The sequence below is a fragment of the Merops nubicus genome, unplaced genomic scaffold (genome assembly GCF_000691845.1).
Source record: "Merops nubicus isolate BGI_N331 unplaced genomic scaffold, ASM69184v1 scaffold25951, whole genome shotgun sequence".
Classification (NCBI taxonomy): Eukaryota; Metazoa; Chordata; class Aves; order Coraciiformes; family Meropidae; genus Merops; species Merops nubicus.
The window spans coordinates 50,935-69,235 of record NW_008586776.1 but is presented as its reverse complement, the minus strand read 5'-3'; the positions used below and the strand labels follow the sequence as shown (position 1 = coordinate 69,235).

Below are 18,301 nucleotides of genomic sequence, written 5' to 3'. Positions count from 1 at the left end.
TAACAAATAGAAACAGTTAACATGAGATAAAACTAAGTGGTCCCATTTGATTGTCTGACTGAAACAAATTCTTGAGTAAGAGATGACTTTAAACACAAAATGTAAGAGCAGACTGCAGAGTATCTCTGAGGACAATAAAAGTACTGCCAGAAGTAAGGACTGTAAGACTGAAGACAAAAGCAAAGTGAAACTGGCAGTTAACTGTGGGCTGCTCTCCTTTGCAGGTCACACTTGTGTGTAGCATATCATTATGGGTTACTCAAGAATGAAGCTATTTTAATTATTTTTTTTTAGTTCACACAGTTTTCAGTAAACACAAAAACTAATAATAACCAGTTAGCAGATCCTTTGCTAGAGCAATAGTGAGGTGTAGATACTTGCTGCTCTATATTACTATAAAAGGCTTTACCTTCCCCTTAGGGGGCAAAAATTTGTTGGCAGTAGAACCAGTGACACCTGCAGATCAGTCTGGTTAGGGAAAAGCCCTGCAACCAAACCCAGTAGCTATGACGCTCCCTTTTCATTCAACCCATCTCCTGTTTTGGGGACGGAGTGCTGAGGTGTCACTTGGTCATTTTCTACTGCCATGCTCTCACCAGAGGTGACTTCTGTGAATGCTGGGGAAAAAAATGCTTTTCATATGCCAGCTTGTCTGCTACCCTGTACAGCCATCAGGAAAGTGGAAAGAAGTCCTAGAGAAACCTTGTGTTGTCTTCTGCAGCAACTAATTCTTTTGTATTAAAATTCAGCTCAGGACTTGTGCTGCTGTCAGGAGATGTACACAATATTCACAAGTGCCCTTTCCTCAGTCGAGGGCAGGAAAATGTTATGACAGCTGCACTCCTATGTGAACAGGTCGGGGAACTGTAAAGGCTTTCTAAAACATTTTTTAGAGATTAGGCACCAAAGACTCGAGGGGAGAGGAGATGAACGGAGGTTGCAAAAGACCATAAAAATCTCATAAACCAATCAAACCTTTGGCTGTACTGTGCTCTTTTGTTAAATAAATAAAAAAAAAATGCTTAGTTAGTAAGTAAATTGAAGTCAGTTAGACCTCACTTGCTGCAGCATTTTTGCTAAGATTTCATAATCGTGTAATCCTTTCAGAATAAGCCCTATTTTTTTTGAATGTTGATGAGTGTGGTGTAATGCCAGAGCTCCACGAGGTGTGGGAGCAGTCTCTGCCCACACTTCCTCACCTCCTCCTGCGTGCCTCGTTTCCTCAGTTCTAAACACGTGTCTGAGTCCAGAGGAGTCGTGCCCGTTGTCAGGCTTGTACGCTGTCTACGTGAGTTGCTCTCCATCTGTATGAACCCAGCAATGCCTTTGCAGTTTAAAATGCAGAAATGCTTAAAGGTATCAGTCAAGGCACAAAAAACAAAACCCTTTTCTGGTGGCAAGCAGAGTAAAGTTCATCTCAGATGACTGTAGATTGCTTGAGCCTAGTGGCAATTACCTTAAAAAAAACAGTGGGTAAGCTGGGAATTCACCTCTGCTGGTGACACAGTCCCTCAGTATCTAGTCTCTCCAAACCATGACTTCTGTTTCACACAGTTTTTGCTGAAATAAAGGCATAGTTCTGAGGGATGGTCATGTGAAGAGCAAGTAGATGTCATTCAAGTATAGACCATAACTACTTAAAAAGCTTTAACACTTAATTTTCAGACTGTTATTCATTTAATTGAAATACAACCTAGGTAATCTCTATGCTTTGTAAATCTTGTTGCTTGTTCTTAATTTTAAAAAAAGCCCCATGAATAATTTCTGTGTACTTCTGTAGTGCCATCATCCTGTCCGGTGGGGTGTGCTTACACGGGGTGCCCCTCTCTGGAGAGCAGCTCAGGAAGGCTGTCACCCAGCCACACATCCCTCACCCAGATGTTACAGCCCACAAGTGACTTTCGTGTTATCTGTGTTCTCTGTGGCCTGGAGCCTTTCCACATGCTCCTACTTTCTTATCTAACTTGGACATTTCAGTACATCAAAGCAAAAAAGCAATCTGAGTTAAGGTCATCCTTTATGACTCTCCCAGGTTTTTAGTTTAACTGTACATTTATTTAAAAGTTATGAGGTATAAAATAGAAGAACTATGTAGATTTAACATTGAGTCACTCCTGGCATTGTCCATGGTGGGGGAAAAGACAGCAGTATGTGGTCTCTTTGTGTGCTATAAATAGAAATAGCAAATATGTCAAATTGATTGGATCAGGATGTTTCATGAAAGTTTTTAACTGGAAATTGAGCATTCTAAAGAACAAACTTTCCAGACATTAAAATATCCAATTTAAAAATAAAGATATTTTAAAATAAAAGGTTTTTAAAAAAATTTCCCAGGGTTTATATGCAGTTCTATATTTATGTGGTAAATCTTCCATTACAACTTCATTTATTTATGTTACTGAAGTACAGGATTCAGGAGGCAAATGATTTACGGAATCAAATTCCATTATTTTTTTTCTAAGCAGTTTAAAACTGGGGTGTAAACCCACATATATATGTCCAGGCACACTTTTTTTGTCACCTAAATTTTCTACTTGCAATCATGTCTAGTCAAGCTTAATGGGAATAACAGAAGCATTTTTTGAAGACGGAGTTTATCACATGAACTAAAACTGGAAATTATTATGAGAAGCAGCCTGCAGTTGCTCATTACTACACTAAAAGGTTGTTCCTGAGATGATCAGAGCAGCTTTGACAGTCTGCAGTGTGAGCATGCCAAGTGCTGCTTCGCATAAAAAGTTCTAAAATGAATTATGATATTAATGAGTTTCCCATGGTACAAGAATAATTTGTCTCTTTTCTTAAAAATAAATTAAAAAAAAAAAGTATTCCCCTGATATCCTTCCTTTAAAAACAAAGAACAACAAAGGGAAAAAAAATATTTTTGGGAAGATGTTGAACGAAGTCAGATTGTTGCACAGGCTGTTTTTTCTGGTCCATTATTTCTGTGTATATACAGTTTTGTGTCTTCATCTCATGCTGTGTGGGTAAAAGGCTGCGTAGAGGGACAGTACATTATATGACAGCAATAAAGAAGCTGTTTTGGACAAGACTTTTGCTAAGTTTTTTTGGAATAAAAGCTGAAGAATAATTTTCATTAGAAGTACAAAGCATTTTTCAGTAGAGAAAAATAATTACTTACTCTGGAATGTGAGCTGGATAGCCTGACCTGTAATTTAGGAAAATAGTAAAGGAGTTTTCATCAGTAATTATTATTATTACAGTAGAACTGTGGGGCCCCAGTTGAGATCAGGAGTCTCTTGTGCTAGGCACTGTCTATCTAGCAAGAGATAACCAGAGCTGCAGGAATCTTGCAGCGAAGGCAGGGCAGGCTGGAGAGCAGAAGGAAGAAATGGAGGTAGAAAGTAGACCAAGGTCATGCTGCTCACCCACGGCCACTGCTGCCTTGCACCAGTAAGTCACCTGGAGACACTTCACCCGAGTTCAGCCTGAGTTGTGTCACCTTTGAGACGCAGATGGGAGAGAGTGGCCATGACTGAAATGGGTGATGCCATTCATCTCCATCAAAGAACCTCTTGAAGGATCAGTCCCATGTGCAGGCTGTCCTGTACAACAGGAAATCAGGTGTTTACATCTTCCTTGAAAATTTTCAGCCTAGATTCTGCTTAGTGTATGCAATATGTGAGGACATACAGAGCCATATTGATTCAGTGGTTGGTTCTTTGGTTTGCCTTAGTGTAATCAACCAAGTATAAGATGCTTCAGACTACAAAGCATTTGCTTGTGAAGTAAATTTTCGTCACTGGCAATTTTTTATGTCAATAAAACATTGTTTATAGGGGAAGTAATGGATGAAGAAAAAGTGTAAGACCCTTTTTAAGATGTGCACTGAATTCTCAAAGAGAAGGCACTGTATGGTAGTTGGAGAAAACATGAACATCTTTAAGTTCAGTTGCTGTTTTCATACACTGGACCTTAATTTTGCTTGGAAAAAGAGTAGTAATGCTTTGCTGCTTGAAGTATGTCAGTCTGTGAATTCACCAGATGGAGCAGGGAGCAGTTCTGCCCTACCTGATCAGTACTATTATGCTGACTTACCAGACCTGCTAATCTTACCTCATTTTGTGAGTTCCAGTATCCTTTTTAGGTGGTGAATCGCTGAGCTGGGATTTGGTAGTGAGTGGGGCCAGTAGAACTGTCCCCCAGGTAAGGGAGCACTTGGATGGTTTTGGTTCCTGAAGCAAGGGTCACGTCCAGCGGTTCCATACCACTGCCACGTGTGCTCCTTTGCAGAGACAAATCAAACAGATTTACACTTTATTCTCCCAGCTCACAGAGGCAATGGAAAGAAAAAGAATGTTTGGAATTTGCAATGCTATGTGCAGCAGCTTTGCTTCAGTGGGCGAAAATTTATGTGGGGTATTAGGGCTGGCAAATTGGGTAAGGACAATAGAGAGACTGATGTATTCGATGCTGTAGCAGCAGAGAGGCCCCATCATTGCCCACCATACCAGCCGTTCCTCATGACACCCTGGGATGCAGATGAACTACAAGGGTGGCAGGAAGAAGGCATCTGTTGCTGAACCTTTTCCATCTTGAAAGACACTGCCATCAAGTTACATTTTCAGACCATTTTGTTTTACCACCTTCAGAAGCAATGGGAGGTTCCTATCCCAGCCATGTTTTCCTCTTTGTTACCACACATAGAGAATGGAAACCTGAATGTCTCTGTATTTTTAATGGTTTCCAATGCTTAAGTACATAACAGAGATGCACATGACTCATATTGAACTTGTGGCACAAACTTGGTCAAAATCCTGAAATTATCTATGGGAATGCCATGGTGTATCAAGAAACAATGCCATTTTTTACCAGCATCAAACTCATTACAGAGAGACAGGTATCTCATTTAGTGCTGCTTCTGTAGTAAAAGCCTCGTGCACAAATATATTTGAGAATGTTCTGACATTCTAATGGGCATTTGAGAAAACATTCACAAGCCACAGTGCTCTCACAGACTTTGTTCTTCTTTGGTGTTACTAGCATTCTATAATTTTCCTCTTTATAAAAACAGTTGTCATGCAGGCAGGAAACCAAAATGATGCTGTTAATTACTAATGGCTTTTCTACAGGCTACTGGACTAATATTTTGAACAATGAAGATTAAAAGTGGGGAGCTCTATTGATTCACTGTAGTTTCTGTTTGTTGTAATCCACATTTTATGTTTAAGCTTGTCCTCACTGCCAAGAAATGTTTATTCTTTTTATCCATCGGATAAGTAAGAGCAATTCTGATGCCAAAGCATCTAGTAAAGACTAGGCTCTTCACTTTTTACCATGAGATGAACTCCCTGAGGTCAAACAGTAGTTCCACCTGGCGTTGAACCCTGTAAGTTTACCTTGTGGTAAAACCTGAGTCTTTGTTGTGCGTTTATCCTGGAATTGCTCCTGCACACCACAGTGCCTGAACTTTATAGTGCTTTTATCTTGGGACAGTTCATGGGAGTGCTACCAAGTGACAAAAAATGCTGCTTTTTTAGCAGTGGAGGCAACTCCTTTGTTTCAGCATAGAAAACATGATTTCCCTCCACATAGACTTCAAAAGAAACAGTAAGAATTCTTGAGAGCCTGATTATCATGGTATAATCACATTATCAGAGAGATTAGAAGCACTTCACTGTGTCTTTATGGTTTAGTGACACTCTAAGGCACTGGACAAAATCTTCAAGTGCTGTTAAAATCTTTCTTGTAGGCCACTAAGGCAAAAGAGAGATTTTTACCTATGGGCCCTGAAATCACAGGGAACGTTTTGCAGAACCAAACACAAGCAGAACGTGCAGTTACTGGTCTTTACTGTCTCATCTAGATACATTGCTCAAAGCGACCTGCAGCAGAGCGAAACAAAAGCCTCCTAAAATGTTAATTCCTATCAGTTCCAGTCATTGTGAAACACTGTCATTAACCAGGCAATCAACCTAGTTGAATACAGAAGTGTTAGCAGTTCAAACAAGTGAGGAATTCACAGTGTGTTTTCTCTAGAGACCTTGGTGGACTCTTGGATGTTGTTGCTTTTGTGTCCCGTGGCTAGTTGTAACAGTAACATGCCCATTTTTAGGGTACATCTCTCCACGGCTGTGTTGTCTTGAGGTAAACAGTCTACAGCCTGTGTCTTGTAAGTGCGATGTTGCCTGAAAGACTCTGAATAGCCTTTGATTATGGGAAATTAAAAAGTTAAATCTGAGACACAGTGAGAGCAAAGCACGTGGTTTTTGTAACGTGTTCCTTGTTGTGTATGGTTACCAAGGACCACTGAAGATTTGGGGATTAGTGTTGTGATCATATGGTTCCAAATAGAAAGGATTCCATTGATAATTAGCCCAGGGTGAAGAATGCTAAAAGTAATGGACAGCAAAGCCTTCTCAGATGGGAGTCCATGCCTCTGGAAGTGCAGAGTATGGACAGTGTCTAGACAGAAAAGGTATGAAGCACAAAACATGCACTTGACCTCAGTTCAAAGGCCAGGATGAAACAATCACAACAGAAAGAGTGACACGGGGAATCGCTGCACTGGGAAAGAGAACTGCTCCAGCAGTGGGGAAACATGGAGTGTGGGATGGAATGGTTTACCCTAAACAGGTACTGAAAACAATCCTGGGAAAAGAATTTGTAAAGTCAATTGAGTTTGTTTCACTTTGCTTGATTATTAACATGTAAAAATGCATTTTTAAATTAACTGTAAAGTCTTTTACCTGCCAGGGCATAGAGTCAGAACTTTGTATGTCTCCAGCTGAGATTACTAAAACACTTGCAGCAGGGAGCTGCATTCCTTCTGCTGTTTTAAGGACTTGGGGAAACAGAAGGGAAACACTCTACTGTGGATATGAGTGTAGAAGAGAATTGAATGGAGAAGGATTTTGTTGGTTTTTTTTTTAACTTCCTCCTCCATTCTGTACCATTTAATGTAAGGCTTGACTCTTTGCACAGATAACCATGTAACCAGTGTAACCACTGACTCTTGCCAGTAGACAGCATGACCCTGGACTGCCATTTTCTACTGATACTTTGGGACTTCAGACTCCGTTGATCTCTTTTAGAGTCTCTCAAACCAAATAAAAAGTACAAAAATGTTAACACAAAACTCTGTGTTAAGTGTTCAGCTGCCAAGAAGCAGCTTCTGAGGCTAATAAAAAGTCAGAGCACCTACAGCAAAATGTTTTCAACATTTGGCTTGTTTCCGAAGGCAGTACCAGATTACTCTGCAGATGGGTGCAGCGATAGAAGGATGAAAGGTCCTCAGTCACCGCCGCATCTCTGCGTTGTAGCAAACGCTGCCACCTTCGGGCCCTGCTCCGTCATCGCACCCTTCCTCTGCTCAGAGACCGACTCTGTACCCCGGCACGAAGATAACCAGGAGAGCACAGTGGAATCAGTCAGAATCTTGAGCTAACCATTGCACTAGGCTCGCACACTCTAAAGTGTACTTTCTGAGTGCATGTGGTCCATGCGCTTCTTCCATCTCGTGCTATCTTTTTGTTGTGTTTGATCCAGGCAAAATCCTTTTGCACTTTTGGAGCCTGCAAATAGAAGTGCAAACTCAAGAAGCAGCAGCCAGTTTGACCTGAAAACACTGTTGTCTTCCCTTGTTCCTTCCTACAGAAATATGGATAGCAATAAATTTTCCAGAAAAAAGGGGAGATTTCTTACTCTTATTCATGACTTACCTGAAATAATCTCTAAAAACTCATCTGAGAATGTTCAGGGATGTCCTGACTACCCTGAGAGGTATCAAATGGCATTGAAGTTTGAGGTGGAGATGGCATTTGTAAAGGACTTTGCAAACCTGGTGCACTGACTTATTTTTTGTTGTGTATTAGGGTCGACCAGGACCAATTGGGCTTCAGGGACCAATAGGTGCACCTGGATTTACTGGCCCAGAAGGTTTGCCCGGAGCAAAAGGTGAGAGAGGAGCAGTGGGCCCCCCTGGACCACCTGGACAGAAAGGTGACAAGGTAAGCTCAAGAGTGACTTTTCTGTCCCTGAAGTAGGTCCATGGCCTCATATATGTTTTTAAATGAATAAAGGTAATCTCAGACTATCTGCCCAGGAATAAGAACACAACAGTATTTCATTAGTATCTTTAGAGAATCTGCTGCTTTCATTTTTGATTAATAAAGTTCTTAAAGCTGCTGAGCATTGTAGCCATCCTGGTAGATGAACCACAGCCAAATGAGTATTGCTGTGGCAAGTAGTGTTTCACTTCACGTGCCCAGGGATAGATGGATGTTATTCACACTATGTTCAGAGAAACCTGGAGCTGGTTCCTGCCTAGAAGATCCTGAGCTGGTGTCTAGAGAAGCAAAAGGAATGGGTACTAAATGAAACCAGCAATTCAGTTTTGCAGGTGCCAAGTTATTTGTAACTGAATATTATAAACTATGACATATTAAATGGAATAACCTGTGAGGCGTGGGTGTCAATGAATGCAGTGTGCAAAAATGGGCAGAACAACAAAGACAGAAATGTCTTAATGCCCTTAGGATCTGTTTTCCTGTTTTTTCTTGGGAAGGAAATATCAAAAGAGGAGTTTGGAGCCAGGCAAAAGAATGTAAGGAACTATGAAGAAATGCTTTCAGTAATAAAGAGTGGCTACACGTGGATAATTCACCTTAAGGAAAGTTTCCATTGTGCCACAGGCATATGTTCACATCATGAGGTTTGGGTTGCTCACAGAGGACTCACTGAGTCCCACTGCATGGGTCAGAGTGGTGTATAGGCTCCCACCACGTAGCCTGACAGAGGTTATGGGATGGATCATAAACAGGGAAGTCTGATACTGGCTGAGACAAGGACTGGGATGAGATTCCTATTCTCATGCCTGTGCAGTTGGACAAAAGGAATGTTTCAAGGACAACAGCTAGAAAGCTTAAAAGTCCTGCATGCTGTGCCTGGTTTCTAAAATCTGAAGGAAGTCTGGGACATGAGGACAAGGGTTTGTATTCTGGGGCTGTCCCAGAGCATCTTACCAGTCTACTTGATGCAAGGTGCTCAGGTCATGTGTGCAAGTAAGAAAAAGAGAGATAATTTAGGTACCAGGACTGGCAGAGTGGAGTTTGTCTTCCATATATGTACAGTTACACCCTCATCTCATGTAATATTAGCCAACAAGTTCTAGTCTCCCTTTCTCATAAAGTACAGAACAAAGTAAACTGAAAATGGTGACAATGAAAGTCATTGTTTCGGTGTCGTGTCCACCTCGAAGGCAGCGGAGGAGTCAAGGCGAGGACTGATTGCTGACATGAGGGATTGCATTTTCATCATTCTAGCAGATAACACTGAAATCATTAAACCTGGGCTTTGGAAGACACAGAAACCCAGGAGAGGAACTGACCTTTAACAATTGGGACCAATTTCCTTGCACTGAAAAAATCCCTTATTTGCTCCATGACTGCTATTTCTATTCATTGAACTGGATACATATGCAATAAGATTCTATCCCTTTATCCCTCCTGGAAACAGTACACTTTACTTTTCCAAAGCAAGGGCAGGTTGGGCTTAGATTGTCTGTTGCATGACTATCCAGAGCAGAGGAGTAGAACCAACAAAGTGGTATTACTTGCAACTCAGCCAGGGCTGGTCTGAAGTTCATGCAGTGGTCTGCATGTCTCTGGGTGGTGCTATCTGAGTACAGACAGATAAACCCATAACTGCTGTTGAAACTCTTGGAAGGTCAAGCATGACACTAAGAGATAAGCTTATATGGGATTATTTATTTTCTTGGCATCTTGTTTTCCCCAGATGTGCAGTAGGAGATCATATTTTTACTTTAAATTGCCTGATTAAAACTTCCTGAAACAGTTATTTGGCATCCAGTCAAGCTCAGATGCTCAGTTCCTATCTTCACTGACCCCTGTGGTCAGAGGGAATCTGCCTGAGGTAGTTTGCTCCTTTTGGTTTTGCAAGCTAAAGTCCATGACCGAAAATGCTGGAGGGAAAAGCATTTCACAGGTCACCGAAACACACAGATTGGTGAAGTGAAATATAACATGTACTCTTTTTCTGCAGGGCCCAATGGGAGTTCCAGGATTTCAAGGCATCAACGGGATCCCAGTAAGTTTGCATTTATAAATATAGATCACCAGAGTCTTAGGTACAACCAAAAGCCCACAGGCAGAACGAGCGTACCTTGCAAGCGTTGCTTCACTCTGGAGGGAATGGCAGTATGTGTTAGTCTACCTGGTGATCCCAGGGGTTGGGTCCTGTCAGGGGAGGATAGGAAGTTGATACGTATCAGGACGTGAGCCTGAGTTACATGAGGATCCAGCACATCGTTAATAAGCTTTTCTTTCAGCACCATGTCTAGAAAGCAGTGTCATAAAGTCATAGACTTACAGCATTGAAAGGGCCCTCAGACAGTGACACTGGCATGGTCAGCTGTGCCTCAGGCCATGTTTGCTGTGTGTTTCCTAACAAATTCTTAAAACCTGCTCTTGTTGGAGACTCTAACTTCTCTATTAGAAAAGCTTTGCTAATGCCTAACTGTAGTCTTTCTTTCTTCAGTTTAAACCTTTTAGTTTTCATCTTCCCTGTTTCCTCAGCTGGCCCACAGCTCCAACAGTTGAGCAGTATTTTCTTACTTCCTATCAGAAACGGAATTGTTTTGATAGATTGGCTGGAAATGCACATTTGGCCCTGTAAATGAGCTTACTTGATTCTAGTTCCTTCCTGGCCCTTGTCCTTCTCTCCCCCTCTGCTCATCCTTGCCTGTTTTCTCTCCTGCTCTACTCCCTTGCTGCTATTTTTTTCTTTTCCCACCAGCCAACTCTCTAGCTCTGAAGAGAACAAGCTGTTCCCATAATACTTAATTTAATTGAACACAGTGTGGGAACATGCTGTTCTCAGGGTATTTTTTCAGATGAGGCTCTGAAGAAAGGGGATTCCCAACCATGAGGGGAGGCAGAGATAGAGCAACAGCCATTGCCAGGTAGTTGGCAGCAACAAGCATTCCAAGGGGAGAGCAGGGGAGGTAGATGAGAGGATTCAAAGCCTCTGGCATATGCAAATCTACTCTGCTTCTCAGTATTCTGCAGGTGGGCAAATGGGGAAGAGGCAGATTCTGCTGCTCATGAACAGCAGAGTGCTCACCACTGTGGCTCTTCTGTGCCACAGCTGCAGGACAGAGAAGGGGGGAAAGGAAAGTAGTTCTTACTGCTTACATTCTAGCTACTGAGATAAATACTTCCATTCTAAGGTGAAAATAGCAACCACCACTGCTTGAGAAAATATTTACATTTTTGCCCCTGGCATTTCAGGATAGGGAGTAGCTTAGGTCTGCTGTGAAACATATACAAACATATGCACATTGTATGGGTGTGTGAAATGCAGAGCAAAGGAGAGAGAGCAGGTGGGTGCTGATGCATGCAAGAGAGAAGCAAAAATATATTGCTATCTCTGCACAGCAATTAACATCTAAGTATGAAGAGAGATATTATGCAGGTATGCTGGCATGGGCAGGTGTATCTTAGTCATGGCTGAAGGACTGCAAGGCTGTGATTCAGAGGGGAATCCCACTATTGACCTTAAGGGAAGTGATGTTCCACAGAGTTCCCTTGGGGAATGCTGGTGGCAAGTCAGTCATGTTGTTGCAGCTGGCCTGACTAATCCCTTTAACCTAGGAAATACAGCAGCTACATGTGTTTATTACTAGCCTTTTGTGTCACACTGTAGAAGAAACCCTCAAATCCTTAGCCCTAGTCAGGAAGTTTATTTTTTCCTATAAGACAAGATTCAAGGACCCTTGGCAAAAGCTGGAACTGGAGCTGGGAGATGTATGTAGCTTTTCATGAACTGTTGAAGGAGTTCTAGGAGGAAATATTTCTATGAGAAGTGAGCCCTTGTCTGTACCATGAAAGCAAGAGCTACATGGAGAGGCAAATTCTCTATTTTGTGACCCTCCTAGAGGAAATGCAAGCACTTGGCAATGCCTCTAAAAAGGCCATATGGCTGTAGCAATCCATGGAACTGCTTATTCAATTGGTTTTGTGTTCGCCTTTAATTCCATATGTTTCTCTTGTTTAAATATTTGTTGAGCTCTCCTGTTGGGATTGCCTTTGTGCTGTTTGGTATAGAAAAGAGGCCCCTTGGGATCACAGAGTTAGTGTAGGAGCAAGAGTCAGATAAAGCAAGGGCCTAGATGAACAGTTGGAGTTTCCTTATCTGTCTCCCAGGGAATGTCTCCTTCTGTGAGAACAGAGAGCGAGGGTGATCTCTCCTGCCTGTGTTTTAACTCAGGTCTGTAAACTAGTCACCCTGCCACGTATAAGTAAAGCCTGTAAAAGTCTTCTGCCTTAGTTGAGCTGCTTGTGCTGAACTGGCACATCTGCTGAAACAAGGATTAGATGAGGTGAGACCAACGAAACTGTCAACCCCTTGTTTTCAGGTCAAAGCAGCTCTTTAAATCAGTATTTTAAATCCCTGGGGAAAATGTTCATTTAAGCCAGAACTTTACAGCTCTTGAGGAAGTCAGTTGTGGGTGCTTGGTACCTGCTCAGGTAAGGTTATTAAAACAAAACAATTGTGAACTCTGGTAGAAGATTGGCTAGAAAGTAGGAAAACCTGTGAATTTGTTTCCTAAAGCAAATAGGGGGTGTGTGTGTGTGTGCATGTGTCAGTCTGTTATGCTTTGGCTCAGAACCACATACATGGATGCCATGGGATTAAGTGACAGGGCCACAGATTTATTTAGTACACTTAAGAAATCACTGTGGTCAGCATATTTTATGTTCTCTTTTTGTGAGCCCTTCTCATATATTAAGGTTTCAAAATCCTTTGGGCCACTTACAGACTGTGTTGGTCTAAGAGTCAGGAGATCTCACCCAAAGTGTTTCCCAAGGCATGAGGCCCCAGTCAGCTGCCTGCCATGGGCTGACTCTCGGCCAGCACTGAAGGTTTAGCAGCTTGGCTCCCTGTTGTCCAGCTCTGAGGGGCAGATGTTGGCTCTTCAGTTTCACTAAACACTGCAGCTGGTCACCTTGTGTTGTAACCAGATACATGTGCACTTGTCCTGCAGAGCTTCTGGTTTTGTGGATGCTATAAACAAAGTGAAGGACATGGTGGACATTGTCCACTCTGGCTTCCTGCTGCAGTCACAGCCTGTCTTGTCAGAGACTTGCTGCTCTTGGCTGTGACATTCTGCGTGGATGGAGGAGGGTGGATTGCCACTGTTTTGTTCCAGCTTTGGGAACCAAATGAAATAATTTCTAAGAGATGAATGGGAGTGGCAATGAACTGGTGCTTCAGCCTTCTCCTGTCGCTTTAGCAGGGCCTGGCAAGTCCCTGCTTGCACAGCACGTGTGGGTCTGTGCATGCAGTGGGGGCTGATGCACAACGCTTGGGATGACTTCATTCCATGTCCTGAGGCCTTGTTTTATCTCCAATTCATACTTGCCTGGATGAGCTGCCTTGATCCTGTAGTGGAGACACACTTTACATGCATTCAGTTTATACCTTACTGACTGACAGAGAGTGGATCTGGCTCTATCCCCTTCTCTCCATTTTGTTGGCACAAATTGCAATTCAGTTGCCATATGAACTGGACTAAGGAACTCATCTGGCTGAAAATTAACCCCATTAAGAAACAGAACAGTTATTTCTCTCCCATCTTGGTTTTCTGCTCTGATTCACCTATTCTGCTTGTCCTTATGCCAGCCCAGGGAAGAGGTAGGTGTGAGTAAGCAGGAAAGTGTGGTGGCCCTCCTCGCAGCAGCTGAGACCACTCATCAGCTTTAATATTTCTGTAATTATTTCCCTAAGCTGCTCTGCATCCTTGGGAAAGTCACTCTGCTGCTGTGTGCCCCCAGCTTCTCATCCAGAAAATTGCTTTTGGGCAAGGCGTTTTAAGATCATTAGGTGAAAGGCTTTGCATTACTGTGATGGTTTGGTCAGAGCTATTGATATGTTATTGGCTTGGACTGGAAAGACCTTTAGCAATACAAATGTGGGGTTTCTAGGTGTTAGCCATGAGGAATATTTAATATTCTGCTTTATCTCCATTTTATCCTTTTTTTTTTTTTTCCTAGTGTGAGACATAACCCATTGAATGACATATCTTAAGGATGAATCTTTGGGACCAAATAAAAGTACTTTTGGGATGAGTCAAGATCAGGATGTACCAGAGTGGGGAGGGAAAAAACTCTTAGTTACTGATATTATCCCCAGGAGTTTTCTTTTTCTTCCTGCAACAAAACACTGTCTTTGAGTGCCACAGAACTCAATTCTATGAAAAGGAGGGTAGAATAAGAAGCTGCTTGAAAGCTGGGAGGTGTTCTGTGTTTTGCCAACACACCCCAATAGGACACTGAAGAAAAAGTCTCAAACTTTGTTCTCCTTTGCACCAGTACCACGCTGAGTAAAAGTCAAATTAACAGAGCTGTACTATGGCAAAAGAGGTGTGAAATCAGAATTAGGTAGAATTGTATTCTGCTCTGCTTGTTTAATAATTGACCATTAAAAAGACTTCCTTTTAAATGGGGTTAGTTTAATTAGGTCTTTCTCCCAGTTGCTTTGCCTAAGGTTTTAAGTTTAATATAAGAAGAAAAGCTGTTTTGCGTCAATGGCCTGATGCTGGAGCTGTAACATCTGTTGAACTATTAAAGGAAAGAATCCACACTGGAGAGGAAGAGAAGGCACTGAAACTTTAAGCAGATTGGAATGATAAATGCTCAGTATTGTTGAGTCTTCCTCTGCCCTTGTTTCCAGATGAGCAGCTTCCATTCCTGGTGTCAGGTGCACCCTTGCGTGCTGCTCTGCACTCTGTTGTATGCCATATACGCAGACTGCTGTGGGATGAGGATTGCCCTTTTGGGACCTATTCATGCACAAGTTATGTACTTCAGAAAATTATCCCGTGGAGAAAAAGATAATTAAATGAATGCATCCAGTGTTCTAGTTTTTAAGCTTTGGGGAGGATAGACAATGCTGGCCAAAGAAGCTGGTTCTGTTGCAGTCTGCCGTACACTGAACTTGAGTGGGAGTTGCACGTTTCTTTTGCTCCACGTTGCCATTTGGAAGATAGTTTTCTGGGGACTGTACCACTAATAAAGTAATGTATCTTATCACTCATTCTCTCTTTTTCCTCTTTACACAGGGTCACCCTGGGCAGTCTGGGCCTAGAGGTCTGCCTGGCCTCGATGGCTGCAACGGTACCACCGGCAGTCCCGGCGTTTCTGGATCAGATGGGTTTCCTGGCCTGCCTGGGCTGCCTGTATGTCCCAGCTTGAATCTAGTGTTTTGTACTCACTAAGGCAGAATTTATTTTCATGCCGTTGTTGGAAAAGTAACTCCCAAGTATTTAGGAAGAAGTCTAATAACCCTAAGTTTTTATCATTGTTAGAGCTCAGTATCATTTTCTTATTGAAATTCCCCTCTGAGGATAAAATGCAGACCCTGGGAATTCAGTATTCTCCCACACCAAGTTATACCATTGTCACTGGCAGCATTCAAGCTAGCTTAGAAGAAAACAAGTTTTTAAGAACCATGAATTGTCAAACGTCTTCCACCTGGCATGTTTCATGTGAGTGGAAACTGATGTTACCAATGGAAGGATGTTACCACACGTTAAAGTCTATGCATCAAATATTGGATGCCTTCCTTCAGGTCTTAAGATAGCCAAAAGCTTCAGTCTCACTGGGTGTCAAAAGCATTTACTTTCCAGGGTACATAGTTTACTTTTGAAAATGCTTTTCTACCAGGTTGGGATTTTATCTAGCCTGCATTGGACACCTTAAAGTTAAATGCCTAATCTATTAATCCCAAATCCCCTCTTACAGAGAGTGGTACTTTTGAGAGCACTTCTCCCCCTTTGCCTTTCAGGATGAACTGTCTTTGGAGATACCCCTTGTTTTTCTGAATTAACTGTAGAGGAAGTGAAGGTAGATGGGATGTGCTCTACGTTCTGTTTTCAATGGGTAGGATTAGTTATAAGAACTTCACTCTTAGATGCTTTTGGGAGCTGTAGTCTTTTAAAAAAGTACATGATTATTTTTGAAATGTAAGCAAAAAATATTTCACTTGATATTAAAATATTTTGCAAATTTGAATATTTGTTCACGTTCAAAGCCTGATCTTAAGCACAAAGATTGTATTAATTAAAAATTAATACAAATTAATACAAAAAAAGATTAAAACTGTATATTTAATGGAACTTCTTTGCATATGTACATGAAGAAGAGGAAGAAATGACAGATGTAAATAATGCCATTTGTTTCAGCATTTCTAAACTGTGCTAAGACATCTTTACCTGCCATCCAGACTTTATATTCATAAGATATTGAAAAATACTGAAGCAGTAAGATCAAATTAGTGGTACTACATCCCAGAGTAACTGATTTACTTACACCTGCTGCTCAAATTTCCATTTTGTAATGTTTGTAGGATTACAGTTTTGGCAAGGAAGGCTGCTTGGATCAGGCAACCACTCTCAAGTTGGCAATTAAATGGAATAATCTCAGATAAATTGGATGGGATGATCAAGTTGTTTTTTTTTTAAAAAAAAAAAAAAAGGTAAATCTAGAATTTTAATGGCAGCCTTTTCAGAAGTTTAACAGTCTGCCAGTTTTTTTTCTCTCACTGACTCTAAACCTGCTCAAGCAGGTCCATGTCTTTCTTTTCTCTGGATAGTGTTGATAAGTATATGAACAGGAGCATTACACCATGTCAAACAGCTCCAAATAGGATCTTAAAAGTTGTTGAAGGCATAAAATAAAAGGAAAATCTAATATTAACAGGAAAATAACAGAGAAAATGTTTGCAGAACCTTGTTCTTCTAAAGCCATGGGAAGTCTTAGGTTCTCATAACACCACAGCTTCTTTGACAAAGCTGCAGTGGTAGTTTTGCAGTTAACTGGAGGCAGGCATTTGCCTTCTTCATTATGGTAAATATGAATTCTTTCAAAACTTAAGTATTTTTTTTACAGAAATGTATTTTTGGCTTTTGTTTTTGTTTTAAATCAGGGTCGTCCTGGCCCAAAAGGCCTTAAAGGAGAACCAGTGTTTGCTCAAGGAGGTCTTAAAGGAATGAAGGTAAGACATCACATGGGAGAAAATGCAGTAGAAGAAACACTGTGATGTCCTACAGGTTGCAGGGTTGATGCTGCAGGTTAGATTGCTCATGATGTTAGATGTGGGTATCCTGGGTATGTCTCAATTCAGAGCTGTGAATAAAGCCGTATAATAATGTCATAATAACTTGGGGTTGCTTGGTCTTTGCAGAGATCTTGTTCATCCCATACTGGGATGCTGGGACGTTGCTCATCCTGTTACTGTTCAGTGTAGTCACTGGTCCTTCCCTTGGCTCTGAAGAGCCAGCACCATTTGTTTATGGTGCCAAACCATGGATGGGAGGAATTTCTTGTAATCTTGTCCTTGCGTGAGGTAGCCTACGTGTTCCTAGCTGCAGATGTAGCAAAGGAGGGGCCCTTCACCTACACACAGAACTTTCCTGTAGCTGACACCTTTGCATGTGCCAGGTCTGTTGAAATAACAGCTCAGGAAACTTGCAAGTGCATGTTCAGGTTTCTGCTGTGAGGTTCCAGCTGCCCCCCAGTGTTTTTTGAGCTGAGAGGTACTAATAAGTAGTCAGTCATATTCTCAGTTCAAAGACATGAATGTCGTATCCCTCTCCCAGTATTCCATACTTCACTGCTGTGAAGTCAGGATTTTACTCTCTGTTTGATAAGGACTTCAGCCTGGAATGTCTGTTTCAAGTCTGTAATTTCATTTCCTGGACAGCAAAGACAAATTCTGGATAGAGAATTTCAGTTTATTGCTCAGAAGAGCGAATAGGTTCTTCAGTATGCTCATGTGAAAGATTTGGTTCTTTGTTGCCCTTAAACAAGCACTCACCAGTTCATCCATGCTTTTGATTTTTGTCAGAAGGACTAGGTTTGGAACAAATCTGCAAAGGATTCAGTGACTCTTGTCATACTGAATTCAGCAATATTAAGCAGCCTTAGGCTTCATTAAATATTGAAAATAATAACAAGTTTATTCTGTCATGTTAGGCACACTGACATTGTTGGTCAAAATTAAGAAGTCTTCTAAAATTCTATCCACATTATATAGACTCATAAGGTGGTAAAAGTTAAATAGATCTTTATTTCCTTTAGTATTTACAGGAAATACAGATCATTTTATGTGCTAGTGATATGCTTTTACATATTTTATAATGGTTTTGTAATGAAATTTTTTATAATATATTTTCTGATGTTTGTACAATTAATAAATTTTTTTCATGACACTTTATTTGCTTTTATTACCCATAAATAAAATGGTTCTGATTCCTGCT

At 41.3% G+C, this 18,301-nt stretch overlaps 1 protein-coding gene across 1 annotated transcript in view; it reads left to right on the top strand.

The window, feature by feature from the left end:
* The first annotated feature begins 7,243 nt into the window (after window positions 1-7,243).
* LOC103781050 (collagen alpha-6(IV) chain-like) overlaps window positions 7,244-18,301 on the top strand; it is a 48,161-nt gene continuing 37,103 nt past the window's right edge. The window contains 5 exon segments of the mRNA XM_008948754.1: window positions 7,244-7,390; window positions 7,836-7,970; window positions 10,024-10,068; window positions 15,104-15,220; window positions 16,969-17,037. Of these exon segments, the coding sequence (XP_008947002.1) occupies window positions 7,244-7,390; window positions 7,836-7,970; window positions 10,024-10,068; window positions 15,104-15,220; window positions 16,969-17,037 (513 nt within the window).